General features: G+C 58.2%; 1 protein-coding gene across 1 annotated transcript in view; it reads left to right on the forward strand.

Annotated features, from left to right (window-relative positions):
• Positions 1-22,523, forward strand: part of HYDIN (HYDIN axonemal central pair apparatus protein) — a gene marked incomplete at its 3' end in the record, with an annotated part of 127,387 nt that overhangs the window by 930 nt on the left and 103,934 nt on the right. Inside the window, exons 2-5 of the mRNA XM_054389669.1 lie at positions 2,315-2,461; positions 3,595-3,714; positions 8,299-8,433; positions 20,297-20,496. Coding sequence (XP_054245644.1) covers positions 2,315-2,461; positions 3,595-3,714; positions 8,299-8,433; positions 20,297-20,496 — 602 coding nt within the window. The remainder of the gene's footprint in view (positions 1-2,314; positions 2,462-3,594; positions 3,715-8,298; positions 8,434-20,296; positions 20,497-22,523) is intronic.

A 22,523-nucleotide genomic window follows, 5' to 3' on the forward strand; every position in this document is an offset into this window, starting at 1 on the left:
CCTCTGCCAATCCCTGCTGTGCCCCCCCTCTGCCAGCCCCTGCTGTGCCCCCTCTGCCAACCCCTGCTGTGCCCCCCTCTGCCAACCCCTGCTGTGCCCCCCCTCTGCCAACCCCTGCTGTGCCCCCCCTGCCAACCCCTGTTGTGCCTCCCCTGCCAACCCCTGTTGTGCCTCCCCTGCCAACCAGTGCTGTGCCCCCCCTCTGCCACCCCTCCTGTGCCCCCTCTGCCACCCCTCCTGTGCCCCCTCTGCCAGTCCCTGCTGGTGTCTAGCAGCAGGCTGAAGCTGGACACCACCTCCCCTCCTCTTTGCTGCCCTGCTTGTGTTGGAGGTGGTTCCCTTGGTGCTGTGCTGCCTCAGGGGAGCTCCAGAGTCCTGCCTGAAGGTGTCCCCTGGAGCCAGGGTGAAGGCAGTGGGCATGGCACTGGGGGCAGCTGAAGCACCAGAGAGCTTCCTGCCATGCCCCTTGTGTGGGCACCGAGGTCTTCTGTCATGTGGGCACAGCTGGCAGTGCTGCTCTGGCCACTGGGCATGTGGTGGGCTGCTCAAACTCTGCCTGAAGACTCGAGGGGCATGGCTGGTGCCACACAGAGGAGATGCCAAACCAGTTCTGTCTCTCTTAGCCTGCAGAAGAGCAGCCCCAGAGGGGAGCTGAGCAATGCTCAGCAAGAGCTGAAGGAGCTGTGGGGGCAAGAGGCTGGGGCCAGGCTCTGCTCAGTGGTGCCCAGGGACAGGCCAAGGGGCAGAGGGCACAGACTGGCACCCAGGAGGCTCCAGCTGAGCAGGAGGAGAAAGTTGTTTGGTGTGAGGGTGCTGGAGGCCTGGAGCAGGCTGCCCAGAGAGGTTGTGGAGTCTCCTTGTGTGGAGAGCTTCCAACCCCCCCTGGGCATTGTGCTCCTGGGCAAGCTGCTGTGGGTGCCCTGCTGGAGCAGGGGGCTTGGGCTGGGTGAGCTCCAGAGGTCCTCCCAGCCCTCCCCCTGCTGTGCTCTCTGGTGTGGGGCACAGATTCAGGCCTGCAAACCTCAGTGGAGTCAGAACAACTCTTCTGTCCCATCCCCAAACCTGCCCTGGGCTGCCTGGAGCTCCCCTGGCTGGAGATGCCCTGGGGCTGAGGTTGCATCAAGGAGACCTCTCTGTATGGAGGGGTCTGTGAGGCCAGGAGAGAGAGCAAACAAGAGCTAATGAAGAAAGGAGAACTCAGCCTTGGAGCCATCCCTCTGCACCCCAGTCCTGCCCCAGGGCTGCTTTTCAGCTCCCCTCTGCCTGCCCCAGCACTGCCCTCCCCACAGGGTCCTGCTGGGGACTGTTGGGAAGGGTGGAGCTGGGGGATTTCTGATGCTCTTCCCCTCCTCTCTTCCAAGCTCCCAGGCTCAATCCATCAATACTCAGGAGGGAACAAACGCCTGAAGAGCAGCAGTCCCCAGCCAGGTCCCAGGAAATCAGGCAGGAGCTCATGGGGCAGATCCCCTTGGTTAGGGCTTGTGTCTTCTGCTCTGCATCATGAGTGCTCTGATGTGAAATGCAGCAGGTAGCCTGTGGCACTTCCAGGGCTGGCCGAGGAGCTGTGGCCACAAATTATTCATCAGTGGCACTTGGACAAGAAAAACCTTTCTGAGCACAGGCTTTTCTGTGCCTCATGCTGCTGCTGTGTGTTTGCAGCTGACTGCCTCCTGCTACACTTGCAGCCCAGAGAGCCAAGCAGAGCCTGGGCTGCAGCAGGAGAAGTGTGGCCAGCAGGGCCAGGGAGGGGATTCTGCCCCTCTGCTCCACTCTGCTCAGACCACACCTGGAGCTCTGTGTCCAGTGCTGGAGCCTCTGTTCCAGGAAGGCTCTGGAGGGGCTGGAAGGTGTCCAGAGAAGGGCCAGGAGGAGGAGCAGAGGGCTGGAGCTGCTCTGCTCTGAGGACAGCCTGAGAGAGTTGGGGTTGTGCAGGCTGGAGAGGAGAAGGCTCCCAGGAGACCTTCTGGTGGCCTTGCAGGATCTGAAGGGGGCTCCAAGAAAGCTGGGGAGGGACTTGGGAGGGTGTGAGGGAGTGATAGGAGTGGGGGGGATGGAGCAAAACTGGGAGTGGGGAGATTCAGATTGGATGTGAGGGAGAAATTCTTGGCCAGGAGGGTGGTGAGAGCCTGGCAGAGGTTGCCCAGGGAGGTGGTGGAAGCCTCCTGCCTGGAGGTTTTTGCAGCCAGGCTGGAGGTGGCTGTGAGCAACCTGCTGTGGTGTGAGGTGTCCCTGCCCATGGCAGGGGGGTTGGGACTGGCTGAGCCTTGAGCTCCCTTCCAGCCCTGACAGCTCTGTGATTCTCTGATTCCTGCAGGAGATATCTGAGGGCATGGAGCAGAGCCTGGCTGGCAGTCAGGAGAGGAAGCTGCCACGGATCATCCAGAAGCAGGGCAAGCCTGAGGAGAGGAGGCTGCCCCTGCTTCCCCAGCTTCCAGACATCAGTGCTGTCTCCCATCCCAAGGTAGCCTCCTCCTGCCCTTTCCCTTCAGGTGCCATTTGCACAGGGGGGGTTGCTTTGTGCCAGGCCTGCCTCCAGCACAGCACAGTTCCTTGCTGGGGAGGTGCTGTTGGCCTCCCCAGCTGCTGCTGCCTTTGGTGGGGTGCCCTCTGCCAGGAGACACAAAAAAACCTTTCTCCCTGTTGAGACTTGGGGGGTGTTGGGTGCTGAGCAGCTCCCCAGGAGCCAGCAGTGCCCTCCTGCAGCCCTGCAGGCAGCTGTGTGCTGGCTGCAGCCAGAGGAGTGTGGGCAGCAGGGCAGGAGAGAGGATTCTGCCCCTGGGCTCTGCTCTGCTCACACCTCACCTCCAATCCTGCCTCCAGCTCTGCTGTCCCCAGCAGAAGGAGGACACAGAGCTGTGGAGTGAGGCCAGAGGAGGCCACAAAGATGCTCCAAGGGCTGGAGCAGCTCTGCTGGGAGGCCAGGCTGAGGGAGCTGGGGGTGTGCAGCCTGCAGAGGAGAAGACTCCAGGGGGACCTCAGAGCTGCCTGCCAGGACCTGAAGGGATCCTGCAGGAAGGCTGCAGAGGAACTCTTGCTGAGGATGTCTAGAGCCACTCTCAGCCCCTGAAGGCTTTTTTTCCAGGGCTGCTCTCAACCCACTCTGCACCCGGCCTGGATTTGTGCCTGGAGTTGGCCCAACCCAGCTGCAGGACCAGGCTCTTTGGCTTGTTTCTAGGCTTTAGATCCAGAAAGCTCTGTGGGGCTGTGTGGGACTTGGTCTCCCTCCTCAGAGCAAAGATCATCCCCAAGTTGTTTTTCCTCTGGAGCCTTCTATAACTTCTTGGGTTCCATACCCTCTGTGGGTGCTCCCTGCTCTGTCAGGGAGTGCTCTGGAGCTGTGTGAGCAGCACAGGGCTCTCTGCCTTGCATTTTGGAGAGGGGAACCTGGAGAAGCACCAAGAGAGTTGCTAAGCTTGAGCCTGCTCAGCATCAGCATAGCCCAGAAACTTGTGACCTGCCCAGAAGCCAGGGGGTGAGCTGCTGTTTGCACTCACCAAGAGACTGGATTGGACTGGAGAGCAGCAGTGCAGGCTTCTCACTCAGGACTCCTTCTGCCAGCACTTTAACCTCTCACTGCTCTCTTTGCACCTCCAGGTCTCCTCAGCTGGCCTGGGCTGGAGCTGCTTTGAGCCTTTCCCCCCAGAGGTGGTGTTCCAGGGCTACGTCCCCCACCAGGTCTATGAAGCATCACTGGTCCTGAGGAACAAGGACAAGGTGAGTGCTGGGCACTCCAGCTCTGCAAGGTGGAGCAAAGCTGCTCAGGGAATCACAGAACCACAGCATGGGAAGGGTTGGAAGGGACCTCTGGAGGTCATCCAGTCCCAACACCCCTGCTAGAGCAGGGGCACCCAGGGCAGGTCACACAGGAACATATCCAGGGGGATTTGGAAGGTCTCCAACCTCTCTGAGCAGCCTGCTCCAGGCCTCCAGCACCCTCACACCAAAGAATTTTCTCCTCATGTTGAGGTGGAACCTCTTGGTTTCCAGCTCATACCCATTGGTCCTTGTCCTGTCCCTGGGCACCACCCCAAAGAGCCTGGCACCTCCATCCTGGCACCTCCATCCTGGCACCCACCCCTCAGACATTTACAGACATTGATTAGATCCCTCTCAGTCTTCTCCCCTCCAGACTAAACACCCCCAGGGCTCTCAGCCTTTCCTCACAGCAGAGGTGTTCCAGGTCCTTCATCATCCTCACAGCCTCCCTTGGACTCTGTCTCTCCTGAACTGGGGAGCCCAGAACTGGACACAATACTCCAGGTGTGGTCTCACCAGGGCAGCAGAACCTCCCCAGCCCTCCTGGCCACACTCTCCTTGCTGCCCCCCAGGACCCCATTGGCTCTCTTGGCCCCAAGGGCACTTTGCTGTCCCAAGCAGAACTTGCTGCCCACCAGCACTCCAAGGTCCTTCTCCATGCAGCTGCTTCCCAGCAGGCCCCCTCCCCCCTCCCCTGTATTGGTGCAGAGGTTGTTTCTCCCCAGGTGCAGAGGTTCCCATTTTGGGGATTGTCTCTCTGATTGTGGCCATGTGCTGGTGGTACCTAACCCAGAGGAGCATTTCTAGGCAGCATTCTTCCCCTTGCAGGGCCAGGGCTGATGGGAACACTGAGGGCTTCACAGTTCTTATCTGTTCTCATGCTACTCCCCCTCTGCTCTGCTCTGCTCAGACCACACCTGGAGCTCTGGGTCCAGTTCTGGAGCCTCTGTTCCAGGAAGGCTCTGGAGGGGCTGGAAGGTGTCCAGAGAAGGGCCAGGAGGAGGAGCAGAGGGCTGGAGCTGCTCTGCTCTGAGGACAGCCTGAGAGAGTTGGGGTTGTGCAGGCTGGAGAGGAGAAGGCTCCCAGGAGACCTTCTGGTGGCCTTGCAGGATCTGAAGGGGGCTCCAAGAAAGCTGGGGAGGGACTTTGGAGGGTGTGAGGGAGTGATAGGAGTGGGGGGATGGAGCAAAAGTAGAAGTGGGGAGACTGAGATTGGATGTGAGGGAGAAATTCTTGGCCAGGAGGGTGGTGAGAGCCTGGCAGAGGTTGCCCAGGGAGGTGGTGGAAGCCTCCTGCCTGGAGGTTTTTGCAGCCAGGCTGGAGGTGGCTGTGAGCAACCTGCTGTGGTGTGAGGTGTCCCTGCCCATGGCAGGGGGTTGGAGCTGGCTGAGCCTTGAGCTCCCTTCCAACCCTGACAATTCTATAGTTCTGTGATTCACCTCCTGCATGCACCACATCCTGCAGGCTCCTTGCTCAGTCTTGGTTTCAGGCAGGGCATCTTCTGCCCCTCACAGCCTGCTGAGCTCACTGCCAGAGCTCAGGGGTTGTCTTCTCCACTTGGTGCTGGAATAAGCCATAATGAATGGCACCAAAGCTCTAGACAAGGTGTTTGGAAACAGCAGTGGAACAGACTGGTGGAACAGAAGCAGTGGGAGGCCTTCTACCTGGGGCTCCTGCTAAGCTTAGCTCAGCCCTGCTGGGAGGTTTCTAAGCCACCCTGGCTCTCTGCTGTGCCTCTGGAGAACCACAGCACATGCAGAGCAATGACCTCTGGAAGGTCTCCACACTGAAAATCTGGTGAGGATGTTGAGATTTCCCAAGGAAGCGAGGCAAAGAAATGCTGCCAAATGTCAGCAGTTTTGCTCCTCTCTAAAGAGGGGAAAATGGAAACCTTTTGGGTTGTTTTTTTTTTTTTTTTTCACTTTGAACTGGGGAAAGATTTGCTGGAGTGAGGCAGGTGCCAGGAGCAAGCTAGTGGGAAGAGACAGGAGGGGGGAGAGGAGCTGAGCTGGAAAGGGCTCTGAGGGAGGACATTGTGCACACAGGGAGGAGTCCTGGAGGCAGAGGAAGGTCAGGCAGAGAAAGGTGTCCTGGAAGCTGCTGCTCTGCAGTGGAGAGCAAGATGTGTACAGGAGAGGAGAGCAGGTGGGAAGGCAGAAGAAGCCTGCACCAGAGGAGGGGAAGGAGCCCCCTGCCCAAACCTGCCTGCTGGAGGGGAGCAAGGGGACACCAACAAAAGCTGTTGGGGGATGCTCTGCAGGGGAAGGGGCAGCAAGAGAAGGCCAAGTGTGTGCTGAGGTCTTGGCAGGGCTGTGGTTGGAAAAAGAAGTCCCTTTGGCAAGGAAGGGGGCAAGGTGTGGTCCCTCTCAGTTCCTCCTGAGGGAGCTGAGCCAGTCCTGCTCTGGTGCTTAGCTTGGGAATGCTGGAAAGGTGCAGGATGGATGCCTGTGGGACACCAGCAGTGTGTTCCACATGGAGTCACAGGATCCCAGAGTGGGAGGGGTTGGAAGGGACCTGTGGAACTTCCCCAGCCCAAGCCCCCTGCTCCAGCAGGGCACCCACAGCAGCTTGCCCAGCAGCACAATGCCCAGGGGGGGTTGGAAGCTCTCCACACAAGGACACTCCACAGCCTCCCTGGGCAGCCTGCTCCAGGCCTCCAGCACCCTCACACCAAACAACTTTCTCCTCCTGCTCAGCTGGAGCCTCCTGGGTGCCAGTCTGTGCCCTCTGCCCCTTGGCCTGTCCCTGGGCACCACTGAGCAGAGCCTGGCCCCAGCCTCTTGCCCCCCACAGCTCCTTCAGCTCTTGCTGAGCATTGCTCAGCTCCCCTCTGGGGCTGCTCTTCTGCAGGCTCCTAGGGCTCTCAGCCAGTTTCTCCTCCTGCTCAGATGGAACCTCCTGAGTTCCAGCTCGTGCCTGTTGGTCCTTGTCCTGTCCCTGGGCACCACTGACAAGAACCTGGCACCTTCATCCTGACCCCCACTGCAGACAGGAGGTTTTTGCAGCCAGGCTGGAGGTGGCTGTGAGCAACCTGCTGTGGTGTGAGGTGTCCCTGCCCATGGCAGGGGGTTGGGACTGGCTGAGCCTTGAGCTCCCTTCCAGCCCTGACAGTTCTATGATTCTAGAAGGTCCTGGTGCCTGGGCAGAGTTTCCCTTGCCCTGTTGTGTTTGTCTTTAGAGAGCAGAGATGCTGAGGGCACCAGCTGGCTGCTCAGTGCCCTTCCACATCCCTCTTCAAGGTTTTCAGGTGGGTGACTGAGTCAGGAGGTGGGTAGGGAAGGCTGCAGGCTGCTGCAGGTGTGCTTGCTGTGTGTCTGAGCCCACAGGCAGTGTGGAGTGTGACACCTTCTCCCTGACACTCTCTGCTGCAGTATCCTCTTCCCTCATTCAAATCTGCCTCAGTTTCTCCTCCTTCCCTGTGGCTCTGCCTCCTTCCCACCAAGTGCTTTGCTTTCAGCTGCTCCATTCTCCCTGTGGCACTTCAGCAGTTTGTCTGTGCCAGCAGGCAGGGAACTCATTTGCTCTATTCATGCTCCCCTCAAGTGGGTAAGAACATCTGCAGCCCCACAAAGCACTCAGCTTCTGCAGCTGCCCCTTGGCAGTGGGGGAGCCCTGGGAGGGGGAGGGGATGAGGAGCTCAGGAGTTTTTCCCCAGGTGAATTGGTTCTGATGCCAGCAGCAGCTCAGTGCTCAGGTGGGAGAGGGAGAGCAGCTCTAAGGAGAAATGGAGGCCTGGAGCAGGCTACCCAGAGAAGTTGTGGAGTCTCCTGCTCTGGGGAGCTTCCAACCCCCTCCTGGATGTGTTCTGTGTGCCCTGCCCTGGGTGATGCTGCTCTGGCAGGGGGCTTGGGCTGGATGATCTCTGGAGGTCCCTTCCAACCCCTCCCATTCTGGGATTCTGTGCTCCTCCTTTAGCTCGGCAGGTCTGATTTTGTTCCCAAGTAAGGACACAGAGTCTGGGCCCTTCCCTTCCTTTGGGAAGGTGCTTTGGGAAGATGCTTGGGGAATATACATTGGGAAGGTGCTTAGGGATGGTGATTTGGGAAGGTGCTTAGGGAATATACATTGGGAAGGTGCTTTGGAAAGATGCCTAGGGAATGTACATTGGGAAGATGCTTTGGGAAGGTGTTTTGGGAATGTACATTGGGAAGGTGCTTTGGGAAGGTGCTTAGGAATGCACATTGGGAAGGTGTTTAGGGAATATACATTGGGAAGGTGCTTTGGAAAGATGCCTAGGGAATGTACATTGGGAAGGTGCTTTGGGAAGATGCTTAGGGAATGTACATTGGGAAGGTGCTTTGGGAAGGTGCTTTGGGAAGATGCTTAGGGAATGTGCACTGGGAAGGTGCTTTGGGAAGGTGCTTAGGAATGCACATTGGGAAGGTGCTTTGGGAAGGTGCTTAGGGAGTGTACTTTGGGGATGTGCTTAGGGAATGTACTTTGGGAAGGTGCTTAGGTAAGGGTGACCCCTGGGCACAGGCAGGTTTCCTCTCCTCCTGTTTCCATGAGTGGCCAAATCCTTGCTTCTTGTCTTTCCTGCAGGTGCCTCGGCAGGTGAAGGTCACCCTGGAGAGCTCTCCCTACTTCAAGCTGCTCAGCCCCAGGGCTGTGTGCCCCAAGGTGGCTCCTGGCATGCTCTCAACTTTCCGTGTCCTCTTCACCCCTGAGGAGAGCAAGGTGAGGCTGGAGGGCTCCAGGAGCTTGGTGCCTTGGAGTGGAAGGTGCAGCTGCAGGGCTGGATGCAGGCACAGGGCAGCTGGGCTGGGTTTTGAGGAGCTGTCCTGGTTTCAGTGGGCTTGCACTGGGGCTCAGGCAGGGAGGAGCTCCTTCCCATGGTGAAGATGATGCTCTCAGGGATGGGAGGCCCTCAGGTGTTTCAGATTGGTTGGAAGGGTTTAAAATAAGCCTGGATGAGGCACTCAGTGCCATGGGTTAGCTGATTAGATGGCACTGGGTGGCAGGTTGGACCTGATGATCTTGAAGGTCTTTTCCAACGTGGTGATTCTGTGGAGGTGTCCAGAGAAGGGCCAGGAGGAGGAGCAGAGGGCTGGAGCTGCTCTGCTCTGAGGACAGCCTGAGAGAGTTGGGGTTGTGCAGGCTGGAGAGGAGAAGGCTCCCAGGAGACCTTCTGGTGGCCTTGCAGGATCTGAAGGGGGCTCCAAGAAAGCTGGGGAGGGACTTTGGAGGGTGTCAGGGAGTGATAGGAGTGGGGGGGATGGAGCAAAAGTAGAAGTGGGGAGATTGAGATTGGATGTGAGGAAGAAATTCTTGGCCAGGAGGGTGGTGAGAGCCTGGCAGAGGTTGCCCAGGGAGGTGGTGGAAGCCTCCTGCCTGGAGGTTTTTGCAGCCAGGCTGGAGGTGGCTGTGAGCAAGCTGCTGTGGTGTGAGGTGTCCCTGCCCATGGCAGGGGGTTGGAGCTGGCTGAGCCTTGAGCTCCCTTCCAACCCAACCCATTCCATGAATCTATGAAACTGTTGGCCTGGGGCAGTTTCCCAAACTCCACAAGTGCCACAGGAGCTCAGCCTCCCCCAGGCTCCCCCAGGCTCCCCCAGGCTCCCCCAGGCTCCCCCAGCCTCACCCAGACTCCCCCAGGCTCCCCCAGCCCCACCCAGGCTCCCCCAGGCTTTGCAGACCACACTGCTTCCTTTCAGATGTGAATCACTGCTAGGAATTGGTGCTCCTCATGGGGGTGGAAGAGATGAATTGGTGCCATGAAGGGCAGAGTGCTGCTCTGCGAGGGTGGAGTGGCAGCAGAGTGAGAAGGGAACGTCACCAGGAACAGAGGTGGGGGGAGATAACCCCAGGGGGCACTCAGGGCCAGTGCTTTGTCCCTTGCCTTGCCTTTCAACCACTGAGTGTTTGGAGTAGGAGTTCTGCCAGCCAGAGGTTCTCTGCACAGTGTCAGCCACACTCCAGCAGCTCCTCCTGGCCTGAGTTGTGTGCTCCTTGCAGGCAGGAGCTGTGCAGGGCATGGGGAGGGGCTGGAGATGCTCAGCACAGTCAGGGGTTTGTGCAGATGCCTCCTCAGGGCTGGGATTCAATGAGGGTGAGTCAGCAAAGGACCCAGAACCTCCAGCTCAGCTGCAAATGCCCTGACAGCCTGGTCAGAAGGTGCTCAGCTCCTTGAGAAGTCCTTAGCACAAAGCCAGGCTTTGGCAGAGGGCTCTGCAGAGTCACCAGCATGGGGCTGGCCTGAAGAATCCCAGGCTGAGAGGATGTGAGGGGTGGGAAGGGACCTCTGGAGAGCTTCCAGTCCAACCCCTGCCAGAGCAGGACCATGGAATCCAGCACAGGTCACACAGGAACACATCCAGCCAGGGCTGGAAAGGCTCCAGAGCAGGAGACTCCACAACCTCTCTGGGCAGCCTGCTCCAGGGCTCTGTCCCCCTCCCAGTGCAGAAGTTCCTCCTCCTGCTGAGGTGGAACCTCCTGTGCTGCAGTTTCCATCCATTGCCTCTTGTGCTATGCCAGGGCACAGTGAGCAGAGGCTGTCCCTGTCCCTTCCTTCCTGCCCCCCAGCCCTCAGCTCTGGATAGACATTGAGCAGATCCCTCTCAGCCTTCTCCTCTGCAGACTCAGCACCCCCAGGGCTCTCAGCCTCTCCTCCCCAGGCAGTGCTGCAGTCCCTTCAGCAGCCTTGGAGCCCTCCCTTGGACTCTCTCCAGCAGATCCCTGTCCCTCTGCAGCTGGGGAGCCCAGAGCTGGATGCAATATTCCAGCTGTGGCCTCCCCAGGGCAGAGCAGAGCAGAGGGGGAGGAGAACCTCCCTGGCCCTGCTGGCCACCCTCTGCTGAATGCCCCCCAGGACCCCCTTGGCCTTCTTGGCCCCCAGGGCACATTGCTGTGCCATGCAGAACTTGCTGCCCAGCAGCACTGCCAGCTCCTTCTCCTTGGGGCTGCTCTCCAGCAGATCCCCTCCCAACCTGTCCTGCTGCAGTTTCTTCTTCCTGCCCAGCTGCAGGACTCTGCTCTCCTCCTTGCTGAGCCTCCTTAGCTTCCTCTCTGCCCAGCTCTCAGTCTCTCCAAGCCTCTGAATGGCCTCACAGCCTTCAGGTGTCTCAGCCAAGCCTCCCAGCTTGGTATCTTCAGCAAACTTGCTGAGCAGGCTGTGAATGGCTGGGGAAGGCTTCATGAGTGCCACCTTTGAGCGTCCTCAGTGCTCCATGATGGTGCTGAGGCCAGCAGGGTGTTCCCCAGGGCTCAGGAGGTGCATCCAGTTGTCTTCAACATCTTCACTATCAACCTGGGGGAAGGGCTGCAGTGGACCCTCAGCCATTTTTCCCTCTTTCCCAGCTGGGAACAGTGGCTGACAGCCCCTCAGGCTGCCCCTCAGCTGGGCAGGCTGCAGAGCTGGGCAGAGGGAACCTCAGGAAGGTCAACAAGGGTGAGAGTAGAGTCCTGCCCCTGGGGAGGAATAACCTCCTGCAGCATGACAGCTGAGGGGGGACCTGCTGGGAAGCAGCTCTGTGGAGAAGGACCTGGGAGTGCTGAGGGACAGCAAGGTGCCCATGAGCCTGCAAGGTGCCCTTGGAGCCTGCAATGTGCCCTTGGAACCAAGAAGGCCAATGGGGTCCTGGGCTGCAGGCAGCAGAGTGTGACCAGCAGGTGGAGGGAGGCTCTCCTGCCCCTCCACACTGCCCAGGTGAGGCCACATCTGGGAGACAAGAGCTGGCCCATGAGCCAAGAAGGCCAGTGGGGTCCTGGGGTCTGTTTAGCTGCTCAAACTCTGCCTGGAGCCTCCAGGGGCATGGCTGGTGCCACACAGAGGAGATGCCAAACCAGTTCTGTCTCTCTTAGCCTGCAGAAGAGCAGCCCCAGAGGGGAGCTGAGCAATGCTCAGCAAGAGCTGAAGGAGCTGTGGGGGCAAGAGGCTGGGGCCAGGCTCTGCTCAGTGGTGCCCAGGGACAGGCCAAGGGGCAGAGGGCACAGACTGGCACCCAGGAGGCTCCAGCTGAGCAGGAGGAGAAAGTTGTTTGGTGTGAGGGTGCTGGAGGCCTGGAGCAGGCTTCCCAGAGAGGTTGTGGAGTGTCCTTGTGTGGAGAGCTTCCAACCCCCCCTGGGCATTGTGCTGCTGGGCAAGCTGCTGTGGGTGCCCTGCTGGAGCAGGGGCTTGGGCTGGGTGAGCTCCAGAGCTCCCTTCCAGCCCTCCCCCTGCTGGGGTTTGGTGGTGCCCAGGGCTTGTGGGTGCAGGCTTGCAGAGCTTTCTAGAATCCTCTTGCTCTGAATCTGTCCCTCCCTGGGGTCAGTGACTTCAGCCCTGCCACTCCCCACTGAAGGGACTCAGCCCTACAGAAAGGGCCCAGGTGAGCTGCTGGGGGCTGAAATGCCACTGCCTGCTGCAGCCCTTTCTGGTCTTGGAGTCATTTGGGAATGTGCCCCATGGTTCCCCTGCCAGCAGGCAGCAACTGGCTGGACTGCCTCCCTCCTCCCCTCCCCTGCCTTCCCAAGCTCCAATGCTAATTGTTCTGTTGGGCAACGTTTCCAATTAGTTCCTCTTGCTGCTTCTGAGCCACACATCTGTGCCTTAGGGCTCCAGTTGTCCAGTGGGGATGGTCTTGTGCCACCTCCTGTTCCTGGCTGGCCCTGCATGATGCTCTGCTGGGCTCTGCTGAGCTGGGGACTGTTGTGGAAGGGATTTGGAAGGGACAGAGAGGAATCTGTGCATCTCTGTGTCCCTCGGGCTTAGCAGTGAGCTGTCTGAGAGGAAGGGGGAAGCAAGAGGCAGGCAGCAGCACTGCACAGCTCCCTCTGCTTTTCCTCTTGCTCTTTTCACTCCAGCCACAGGGTAGCCAATAGCACTTGGAGGGGTCAGGGGGTGACAAAGTGCCCAGGAGCCAGCAGTGGTCCCTGGCAGCCCAGCAGGCAGCTGTGTGCTGAGCTGCATCCAGAGCAGGGAGAGCAGCAGCACAGGGAGGGGATTCTGCCCTCTGCTCTGCTCTGCTCAGACCCCACCTGCAGCACTGCCTCCAGCTCTGGGGCCCCCAGCACAAGAAGGACCTGGAGCTGCTGGAGAGGCTCCAGAGGAGGCCACAGAGATGATCAAAGGGCTGCAGAACCTCCCCTGTGGGGCCAGGCTGGGAGAGTTGGGGCTGTGCAGCCTGCAGAAGAGAAGGCTGCAGGGAGACCTCAGAGCAACCTTCCAGGACCTGAAGGGGCTCCAGGAGAGCTGGGGAGGGACTTGGAACAAGGGCTGGGAGTGCCAGGATGAGGGAGAATGGCTTGGAGCTGGGAGAGGGGAGAGTGAGAGTGGAGAGGAGGAAGAAATTGTTGTCAGTGAGGGTGGGAGACACTGGCACAGGTTGCCCAGGGAGGCTGTGGCTGCCCCCTGCCTGGAGGTGTTCAGGACCAGGCTGGATGAGGCCCTGAGCACCCTGTGCTGGTGGGAGGTGTCCCTGCCCATGGCAGGGGGTTGGAGCTGGATGAGCTTTGGGGTCCCTTCCATCCCATCCCATTCCATGCTGCTCTGTATCAGCTCAGCACAGCTCCTGCTTTCTCCCCTTGCTCTCTCAGCACAGCCCCGAGGTGTTTGCAGGCAGCACAAGCTGCCTCTGCTCAGCTTTGCAGGATTCATTGCTGCTGCTGGGTGGAAGCTGAATTAATGCTCATTGATTAACTGGAGACGTGGCAGGACTCTGAGTTGCTGCATGACTGAACTCAGCTCCCCTGAACTGCAGCCCAGCACCCCTTGGATGGTTTGTAGCACACAGAAGCTGTTGCAAAGGTGCTTTTGAGATGGCTCTTGGCTGGGGGAGGGGAGGAAGGCAAAAAGAACCTGGAGCAGGACTGGTTGGCAGGCAGGAGAACCATAGAAGCAGAGATGGGTTTGTGTTGGAAGGGACCTTTTAAAGGCATCCAGTTCCAACCCTTCTCTGGATCTCCTCCAGCACCTCAGTTCCTTCTTGCAGAGTAAGGAAGCCCAAAACTGAGCCCAGGATTTGAGGTGTGGCCTCCCCCCTGCCCAGCACTGGGGGGACAATCACAGCCCTGCTCCTGCTGGTCCAGCCCAGGCTGCTGGAGTCCTCTTTGCCCACCTGGGCTCACCTCCAGCTGCTTTCAGCCAACCCCCTCCAGCTCTTTCTGTGCTGGGCAGTCTCCAGCCACTCTGTTACCCTCCCTCACCCCAGCCTGGAGTATTCCTGGAGCATTCCTGGAGCTGTTGTGACCCAAGTGCAATGTCCCAGGGATCCCTGGAGAAGGGGCTCAGCACAGAAGATGTGCAGGAGTGGCCATGGCTGGGTTTGAGCCCAGCTCCTTGCTTCTTCAGGCTTGCCTTGAAGGACCTGGAGAAGCCTTTCCCTGTGCATTGCCTTGCAGGCAGGTGCAGTGCTCCTCACCACAGTTGGAGCTGGGAAGGCTGCCAGAGCTGGCTGTGGGGAGGGATTCATTCCCTGGGCTCACATTTCCATGGCTGTTGCTCCACTCCCTCCTTAGCAGTGCCCAGGACTTGAAAACTCTTTTCCTTTTCCTTCCCTCAGATTCCTCCAATTGTTAAAATGTCTTTTTATTTTTTTTTCCTTTTCTTCTTCTTTTTTTTTTTTTCTTTTTTCTTTATTCCCCTGCTGCTCTCAACTCCTTGCATCCCTCCTCTGTCTACCTGGCACCTGGCAGGGAGAGATAAGTGCAGATGGCCTGGCAGGACTTCAGAAGGCAGGCAGCTTTCAGCTGGGTTTACAATGTGAGAGTAGTGTGGCCAAAAAAAACCCAACCCCAAGGTGAAGAGCATTCTTCATGTGCTTGGAGCATCACAGCCTCACAGGGTGTTAGGGGTTGGAAGGGACCTCTGGAGATCTTCCACTCCAGAGCAGGACCATGGAATGCAGCACAGGGCACACAGGGAGGCTGTGGCTGCCCCCTGCCTGGAGGTGTTCAGGACCAGGCTGGATGAGGCCCTGAGCACCCTGGCTGCTGGGAGGTGTCCTCTCCTCCCCTGCTTCCTGCCCCTCTGCTAAGATGAAGGTCTCAAAGCTTCATCACTGCCCTCAGGGTTTCACCAATATCCTTCCTCAGCATATCCCAGACTGGTTTGGATGGAAGGGAGCTTCAAAGGTCATCCAGGGACATCCCCAGCCAGAGCAGGCTGCTCACAGCCACAACCAACCTCAGCTGCAATGGTTCCAGCCAGGGGGCAGCTCCCACCTCTCTGGGCAGCCTGGGCCAGGCTCTCCCCACCCTCAGGGTCAAGGTCTTGAGCACCCTGGGCTGGTGTGAGGTGTCCCTGTCCATGGCAGGGGGTTGGAGCTGGCTGAGCCTTGAGCTCCCTTCCAGCCCTGACAGCTCTGTGATTCCTCAGGGTCTCCTCCCTCTGCTCCTCTCCCCAGGTCACACAGTCACAGAATGGGAGGGGTTGGAAGGGAGCTCTGGAGATGGAGTCCAAGCCCCCTGCCAGGGCAGGGCACCCAGGGCAGGGCACAGAACACATCCAGGGGGGTTTGGAAGCTCTCCACACAAGGACACTTCACAACCTCTCTGGGCAGCCTGCTCCAGGCCTCCAGCACCCTCACAGCAAAGAATTTTTTTCCTCCTGTTGAGGTGGAACCTCCTGGGTGCCAGTTCATGTCTGTTGCCCCCTTGGCTTTTCACTGGGCACCACCCCAAAGTGCCTGGCTCCTTCCTGACCCCTACCCCTCAGATATTTGCAGGCATTGAGCAGGTCCCCTCTCAGCCTTCTCCACTCCAGACTAACCAGCTCAAGCCTCTTCTTTCTTCCTCACACAGATGTTCCAGCCATCATCCTCATAGCCTCTGCTGGACTGTCTCCAGTAGTTCCCTATCCCCCCCTAAACTGGACACCACTGAAAAAAACCTTCTGCCTTTCTTCTTGCCACACACCCTTCAGATATTTACAAAGATCTTCTCTAAATAAGATCTCCTCTCAGGCTGCTCTTCTCCAGACTAAACAGTCCTAGGGAGAGTCACAGAACTGTCAGGGCTGGAAGGGAGCTCAAGGCTCAGCCAGCTCCAACCCCCTGCCATGGGCAGGGACACCTCACACCACAGCAGGTTGCTCACAGCCACCTCCAGCCTGGCTGCAAAAACCTCCAGGCAGGAGGCTTCCACCACCTCCCTGGGCAACCTCTGCCAGGCTCTCACCACCCTCCTGGGCAAGAATTTCTTCCTCACATCCAATCTGAATCTCCCCCCTCCCAGTTTTGCTCCATCCCCCCCACTCCTATCACTCCCTCACACCCTCCAAAGTCCCTCCCCAGCTTTCTTGGAGCCCTCTTCAGATCCTGCAAGGCCACCAGAAGGTCTCCTGGGAGCCTTCTCCTCTCCAGCCTGCACAACCCCAACTCTCTCAGGCTGTCCTCAGAGCAGAGCAGCTCCAGCCCTCTGCTCCTCCTCCTGGCCCTTCTCTGGACACCTTCCAGCCCCTCCAGAGCCTTCCTGGAACAGAGGCTCCAGAACTGGACCCAGAGCTCCAGGTGTGGTCTGAGCAGAGTGGAGCAGAGGGGCAGAATCCCCTCCCTAGCCCTGCTGGCCACACTTCTGCTGCTGCAGCCCAGGCTGTGATTTGCTTTCTGAGTTCAACTCTCTCAGTCTGTCCCCATAGCAGCAGCATGGCCCAGGGTGAAAGCCCTGAGCAAAAGCATGGCAGCCAAAGCTTGTTGGGTGAAAGAGGTGTGGGGGTGTGAGCTAATCCTATCCCTCCCTGGCCTGAGCCCCTGCTCAGGGCATCAGGAAGGTGTGGGCCTTGGAGAGAGCAGCAGGAGGCATCCCACTCTGGGCTCCTTGCCCAGTTCCTCTGCAGCCCCCTTTAAGATACTGGAAGAGCTTGGGAGGGTTCCCACAGCTCAGCCTCTGTGCCACTGACCAAACTCCTTCCACAGCTCTGTCCCTGTGCCACTGACCAAACTGCACAGCTCTGTCCCTGTGCCACTGACCAAACTGCACAGCTCTGTCCCTGTGCCACTCACCAAACTGCACAGCTCAGTCCCTGTGCCACTGACCAAACTGCACAGCTCAGCCCCTGTGCCACTCACCAAACTGCACAGCTCTGTCCCTGTGCCACTCACCAAACTGCACAGCTCAGCCCCTGTGCCACTCACCAAACTGCACAGCTCTGTCCCTGTGCCACTCACCAAACTGCACAGCTCAGTCCCTGTGCCACTGACCAAACTGCACAGCTCAGCCCCTGTGCCACTGACCAAACTGCACAGCTCAGTCCCTATGCCACTCACCAAACTGCACAGCTCTGTCCCTGTGCCACTGACCAAACTGCACAGCTCAGTCCCTGTGCCACTCACCAAACTGCACAGCTCTGTCCCAGTGCCACTGACCAAACTGCACAGCTCTGTCCCTGTGCCACTCACCAAACTGCACAGCTCAGTCCCTGTGCCACTCACCAAACTGCACAGCTCAGCCCCTGTGCCACTGACCAAACTGCACAGCTCTGTCCCTGTGCCACTGACCAAACTGCACAGCTCTGTCCCAGTGCCACTGACCAAACTGCACAGCTCTGTCCCTGTGCCACTGACCAAACTGCACAGCTCAGCCCCTGTGCCACTGACCAAACTGCACAGCTCAGTCCCTGTGCCACTGACCAAACTGCACAGCTCTGTCCCAGTGCCACTGACCAAACTGCACAGCTCAGCCCCTGTGCCACTCACCAAACTGCACAGCTCAGCCCCTGTGCCACTGACCAAACTGCACAGCTCAGTCCCTGTGCCACTGACCAAACTGCACAGCTCAGTCCCTGTGCCACTCACCAAACTGCACAGCTCAGTCCCTGTGCCACTGACCAAACTGCACAGCTCAGTCCCTGTGCCACTCACCAAACTGCACAGCTCAGCCCCTGTGCCACTGACCAAACTGCACAGCTCAGTCCCTATGCCACTCACCAAACTGCACAGCTCTGTCCCTGTGCCACTGACCAAACTGCACAGCTCAGTCCCTGTGCCACTCACCAAACTGCACAGCTCTGTCCCTGTGCCACTGACCAAACTGCACAGCTCTGTCCCTGTGCCACTCACCAAACTGCACAGCTCAGCCCCTGTGCCACTGACCAAACTGCACAGCTCAGTCCCTGTGCCACTCACCAAACTGCACAGCTCTGTCCCTGTGCCACTGACCAAACTGCACAGCTCAGCCCCTGTGCCACTGACCAAACTGCACAGCTCAGTCCCTGTGCCACTCACCAAACTGCACAGCTCTGTCCCTGTGCCACTGACCAAACTGCACAGCTCAGCCCCTGTGCCACTCACCAAACTGCACAGCTCAGTCCCTGTGCCACTCACCAAACTGCACAGCTCAGCCCCTGTGCCACTGACCAAACTGCACAGCTCAGCCCCTGTGCCACTGACCAAACTGCACAGCTCAGTCCCTGTGCCACTCACCAAACTGCACAGCTCAGTCCCTGTGCCACTGACCAAACTGCACAGCTCTGTCCCTGTGCCACTCACCAAACTGCACAGCTCAGCCCCTGTGCCACTGACCAAACTGCACAGCTCAGTCCCTGTGCCACTCACCAAACTGCACAGCTCTGTCCCTGTGCCACTGACCAAACTGCACAGCTCAGCCCCTGTGCCACTGACCAAACTGCACAGCTCAGTCCCTGTGCCACTCACCAAACTGCACAGCTCAGCCCTGTGCCACTGACCAACTGCACGCTCAGCCCCTGTGCCACTGACCAAACTGCACAGCTCAGTCCCTGTGCCACTCACCAAACTGCACAGCTCAGTCCCTGTGCCACTGACCAAACTGCACAGCTCTGTCCCTGTGCCACTCACCAAACTGCACAGCTCAGCCCCTGTGCCACTCACCAAACTGCACAGCTCAGTCCCTGTGCCACTGACCAAACTGCACAGCTCTGTCCCTGTGCCACTGACCAAACTGCACAGCTCAGTCCCTGTGCCACTCACCAAACTGCACAGCTCTGTCCCTGTGCCACTGACCAAACTGCACAGCTCAGTCCCTGTGCCACTCACCAAACTGCACAGCTCTGTCCCTGTGCCACTGACCAAACTGCACAGCTCAGTCCCTGTGCCACTGACCAAACTGCACAGCTCAGTCCCTGTGCCACTGACCAAACTGCACAGCTCAGCCCCTGTGCCACTCACCAAACTGCACAGCTCAGTCCCTGTGCCACTCACCAAACTGCACAGCTCTGTCCCTGTGCCACTCACCAAACTGCACAGCTCAGCCCCTGTGCCACTCACCAAACTGCACAGCTCAGCCCCTGTGCCACTCACCAAACTGCACAGCTCAGCCCCTGTGCCACTGACCACACTCTACAGCTCTGTCCCTGTGCCACTCACCAAACTGCACAGCTCTGTCCCTGTGCCACTCACCAAACTGCACAGCTCAGCCCCTGTGCCACTCACCAAACTGCACAGCTCAGTCCCTGTGCCACTGACCAAACTGCACAGCTCTGTCCCTGTGCCACTCACCAAACTGCACAGCTCAGCCCCTGTGCCACTGACCAAACTGCACAGCTCAGTCCCTGTGCCACTCACCAAACTGCACAGCTCTGTCCCTGTGCCACTGACCAAACTGCACAGCTCAGTCCCTGTGCCACTCACCAAACTGCACAGCTCTGTCCCTGTGCCACTGACCAAACTGCACAGCTCAGCCCCTGTGCCACTGACCAAACTGCACAGCTCAGTCCCTGTGCCACTCACCAAACTGCACAGCTCTGTCCCTGTGCCACTGACCAAACTGCACAGCTCAGCCCCTGTGCCACTCACCAAACTGCACAGCTCAGCCCCTGTGCCACTCACCAAACTGCACAGCTCTGTCCCTGTGCCACTGACCAAACTGCACAGCTCAGCCCCTGTGCCACTGACCAAACTGCACAGCTCAGTCCCTGTGCCACTCACCAAACTGCACAGCTCAGCCCCTGTGCCACTGACCAAACTGCACAGCTCAGTCCCTGTGCCACTCACCAAACTGCACAGCTCAGCCCCTGTGCCACTGACCAAACTGCACAGCTCTGTCCCTGTGCCACTGACCAAACTGCACAGCTCAGTCCCTGTGCCACTCACCAAACTGCACAGCTCTGTCCCTGTGCCACTCACCAAACTGCACAGCTCAGCCCCTGTGCCACTGACCAAACTGCACAGCTCAGCCCCTGTGCCACTGACCAAACTGCACAGCTCAGCCCCTGTGCCACTCACCAAACTGCACAGCTCAGCCCCTGTGCCACTGACCAAACTGCACAGCTCAGCCCCTGTGCCACTCACCAAACTGCACAGCTCAGCCCCTGTGCCACTGACCAAACTGCACAGCTCTGTCCCTGTGCCACTGACCAAACTGCACAGCTCAGTCCCTGTGCCACTCACCAAACTGCACAGCTCTGTCCCTGTGCCACTGACCAAACTGCACAGCTCTGTCCCTGTGCCACTCACCAAACTGCACAGCTCAGCCCCTGTGCCACTGACCAAACTGCACAGCTCAGCCCCTGTGCCACTCACCAAACTGCACAGCTCAGCCCCTGTGCCACTGACCACACTCTACAGCTTGTGATGCAAAGAAAATGAATCAAAGAAGCAGAGAGGCCAAAGCTTCCCTGCAAACCTCTCCTCACCAGATGCTTTCCCTGCAGGATTATTGCCACCAGCTGCTCTGCATCACCGAGAGGGAGAGGTTCACTGTGCCCATTCGAGCTGTGGGTGCCCAGGCTGCCCTGGACTTCCCCCAGCAGCTGGAGTTCTCCCTCTGCCCAGTCAGGCACAGGACCCAGAGGACTCTGCTGCTCCGCAACCTGGGCCAGCGGGAGGCTCACTACAGCATCAGCACTCAGAGGTGAGAGCTCAGCAGCAGCCCCTGGGGCACAGCAGAATCACAGAAGCACAGCAGCACAGAATCACAGAATCAAAAAAGCACAGAATTGTAGAATTATAGAATCATAGGATTATAGAATCATAGAATAATAGAATCACAGAATCGTAAAATTAGAGAATCATAGAATTATAGAATCATAGAATTATAGATTCACAGAATTATAGAATCACAGAATAGTAGAATCATAGAATTATAGAATCACAGAGTCATAGAATTACAGAATCATAGAATCACAGAATAATAGAATCATAGAGTTATAGAATCATAGAATTATAGATTCATAGAATCATAGAATCACAGAATAGTAGAATCATAGAATTATAGAATCACAGAGTCATAGAATTACAGAATCATAGAATCACAGAATAATAGAATCATAGAGTTATAGAATCATAGAATTATAGATTCATAGAATCATAGAATCACAGAATTGCAGAATCAGCCAGGTAGGAAAAGACCTCAGAGATCATCAAGTCCAACCTATTACCTAACACCTCCTGACAACTGAACCGTGGCTCCAAGTGCCACTCCACCACCTCCCTGGGCAGCACATCCCATGGCTCTTTCTGGGAAGAACTTTCTCCTCACCTTGAGCACAAACCTCCCCTGGGGCAGCTTGAGACTGAGTCCTCTCCTTCTGCCACTGCTTGCCTGGGAGCAGAGCCCAACCCCCACCTGGCTACAGCCTCCCTGCAGGGAGTTGTAGAGAGCAATGAGGTCTGCCCTGAGCCTCCTCTTCTCCAGGCTGAACACCCCCAGCTCCCTCAGCCTCTCCTCACAGGGCTGTGCTCCAGCCCCCTCCCCAGCCTTGTGCTCCAGCCCCCTCCCCAGCCTTGTGCTCCAGACCCCTCCCCAGCCTTGTGCCCCAGACCCCTCCCCAGCCTCGTTGCCCTTCTCTGGACACCTTCCAGCCTCTCAATCTCCTTCTTAACCTGAGGAGCCCAGAACTGGACACAGCACTCCAGGTGTGGCCTGACCAGTGCTGAGCACAGGGCAGGATGACTTCCCTGCCCCTGCTGGCCACACTCTTCCTGATGCAGGCCAGGATGCCATTGGCCTTCTTGGCCACCTGGGCACACTGCTGGCTCCTGTTCAGCTGCTGCCCACCAGCACCCCCAGGTCCCTCTCTGGCTGCTCTCAGCCACTCTGTCCCCAGCCTGTAGCTCTGCATGGGGTTGTTGTGGTCAAAGTGCAGCACCTGGCACTTGGACTTATTGAATGCCATCCTGTTGGGCTCTGGCCATCTGTCCAGCCTGTCAAGGTCCCTCTGCAGAGCCCTCCTAGGCTCCAACAGATCCACTCCTGCCCCCAGCTTGGTGTCAGCTGCAAACTTGCTAATTCTGGACTCTATCTCCTCATTCAGATCATCAATAAAGATATTGAACAGCACTGCTGGGGAACAGCAGCAGAGGGGACCCAGAGCAGGTGGCATGGAGGGCAAGGAGGCCAGGAGGCTCCTGGGATGCCTGAAGAGCACTGTGGGCAGCAGGCTGAGGCAGGTTCCTCTCCCCCCCCTCTGCTCTGCCATAGTGAGGACACCTCTGGTGCAGGAGGAGAGGGAATGGTTTGAAACTGGTGTTTGGAGCATCCCAAATATGTTTTTTATTGCTGTGAATCCAAGGTAAGGCTCTGGATGCTGGAGTCCATGCAGGGTCTCTTGTGGTATCCCAGGGTAAGGAGGTTCCATCTGAACAGGAGGAGACATTTCTTGGGTGTGAGGTTGCTGGGGGCATGGAGCAGGCTGCCCAGAGAGGTTGTGGAGTCTCCTGCTCTGCAGAGCTTCCAAACCCCCTCTGGATATTGTGATCCAATCATGTGCTGGGCTGCATCCAGAGCAGGGAGAGCAGCAGCACAGGGAGGGGATTCTGCCCTCTGCTCTGCTCTGCTCAGAGCCCACCTGCAGCACTGCCTCCAGCTCTGGGGCCCCCAGCACAAGAAGGACCTGGAGCTGCTGGAGAGGCTCCAGAGGAGGCCACAGAGGTGAGCAG

Source organism: Indicator indicator, chromosome 19 (assembly GCF_027791375.1).
Source record: "Indicator indicator isolate 239-I01 chromosome 19, UM_Iind_1.1, whole genome shotgun sequence".
In the NCBI taxonomy this organism is placed as follows: domain Eukaryota; kingdom Metazoa; phylum Chordata; class Aves; order Piciformes; family Indicatoridae; genus Indicator; species Indicator indicator.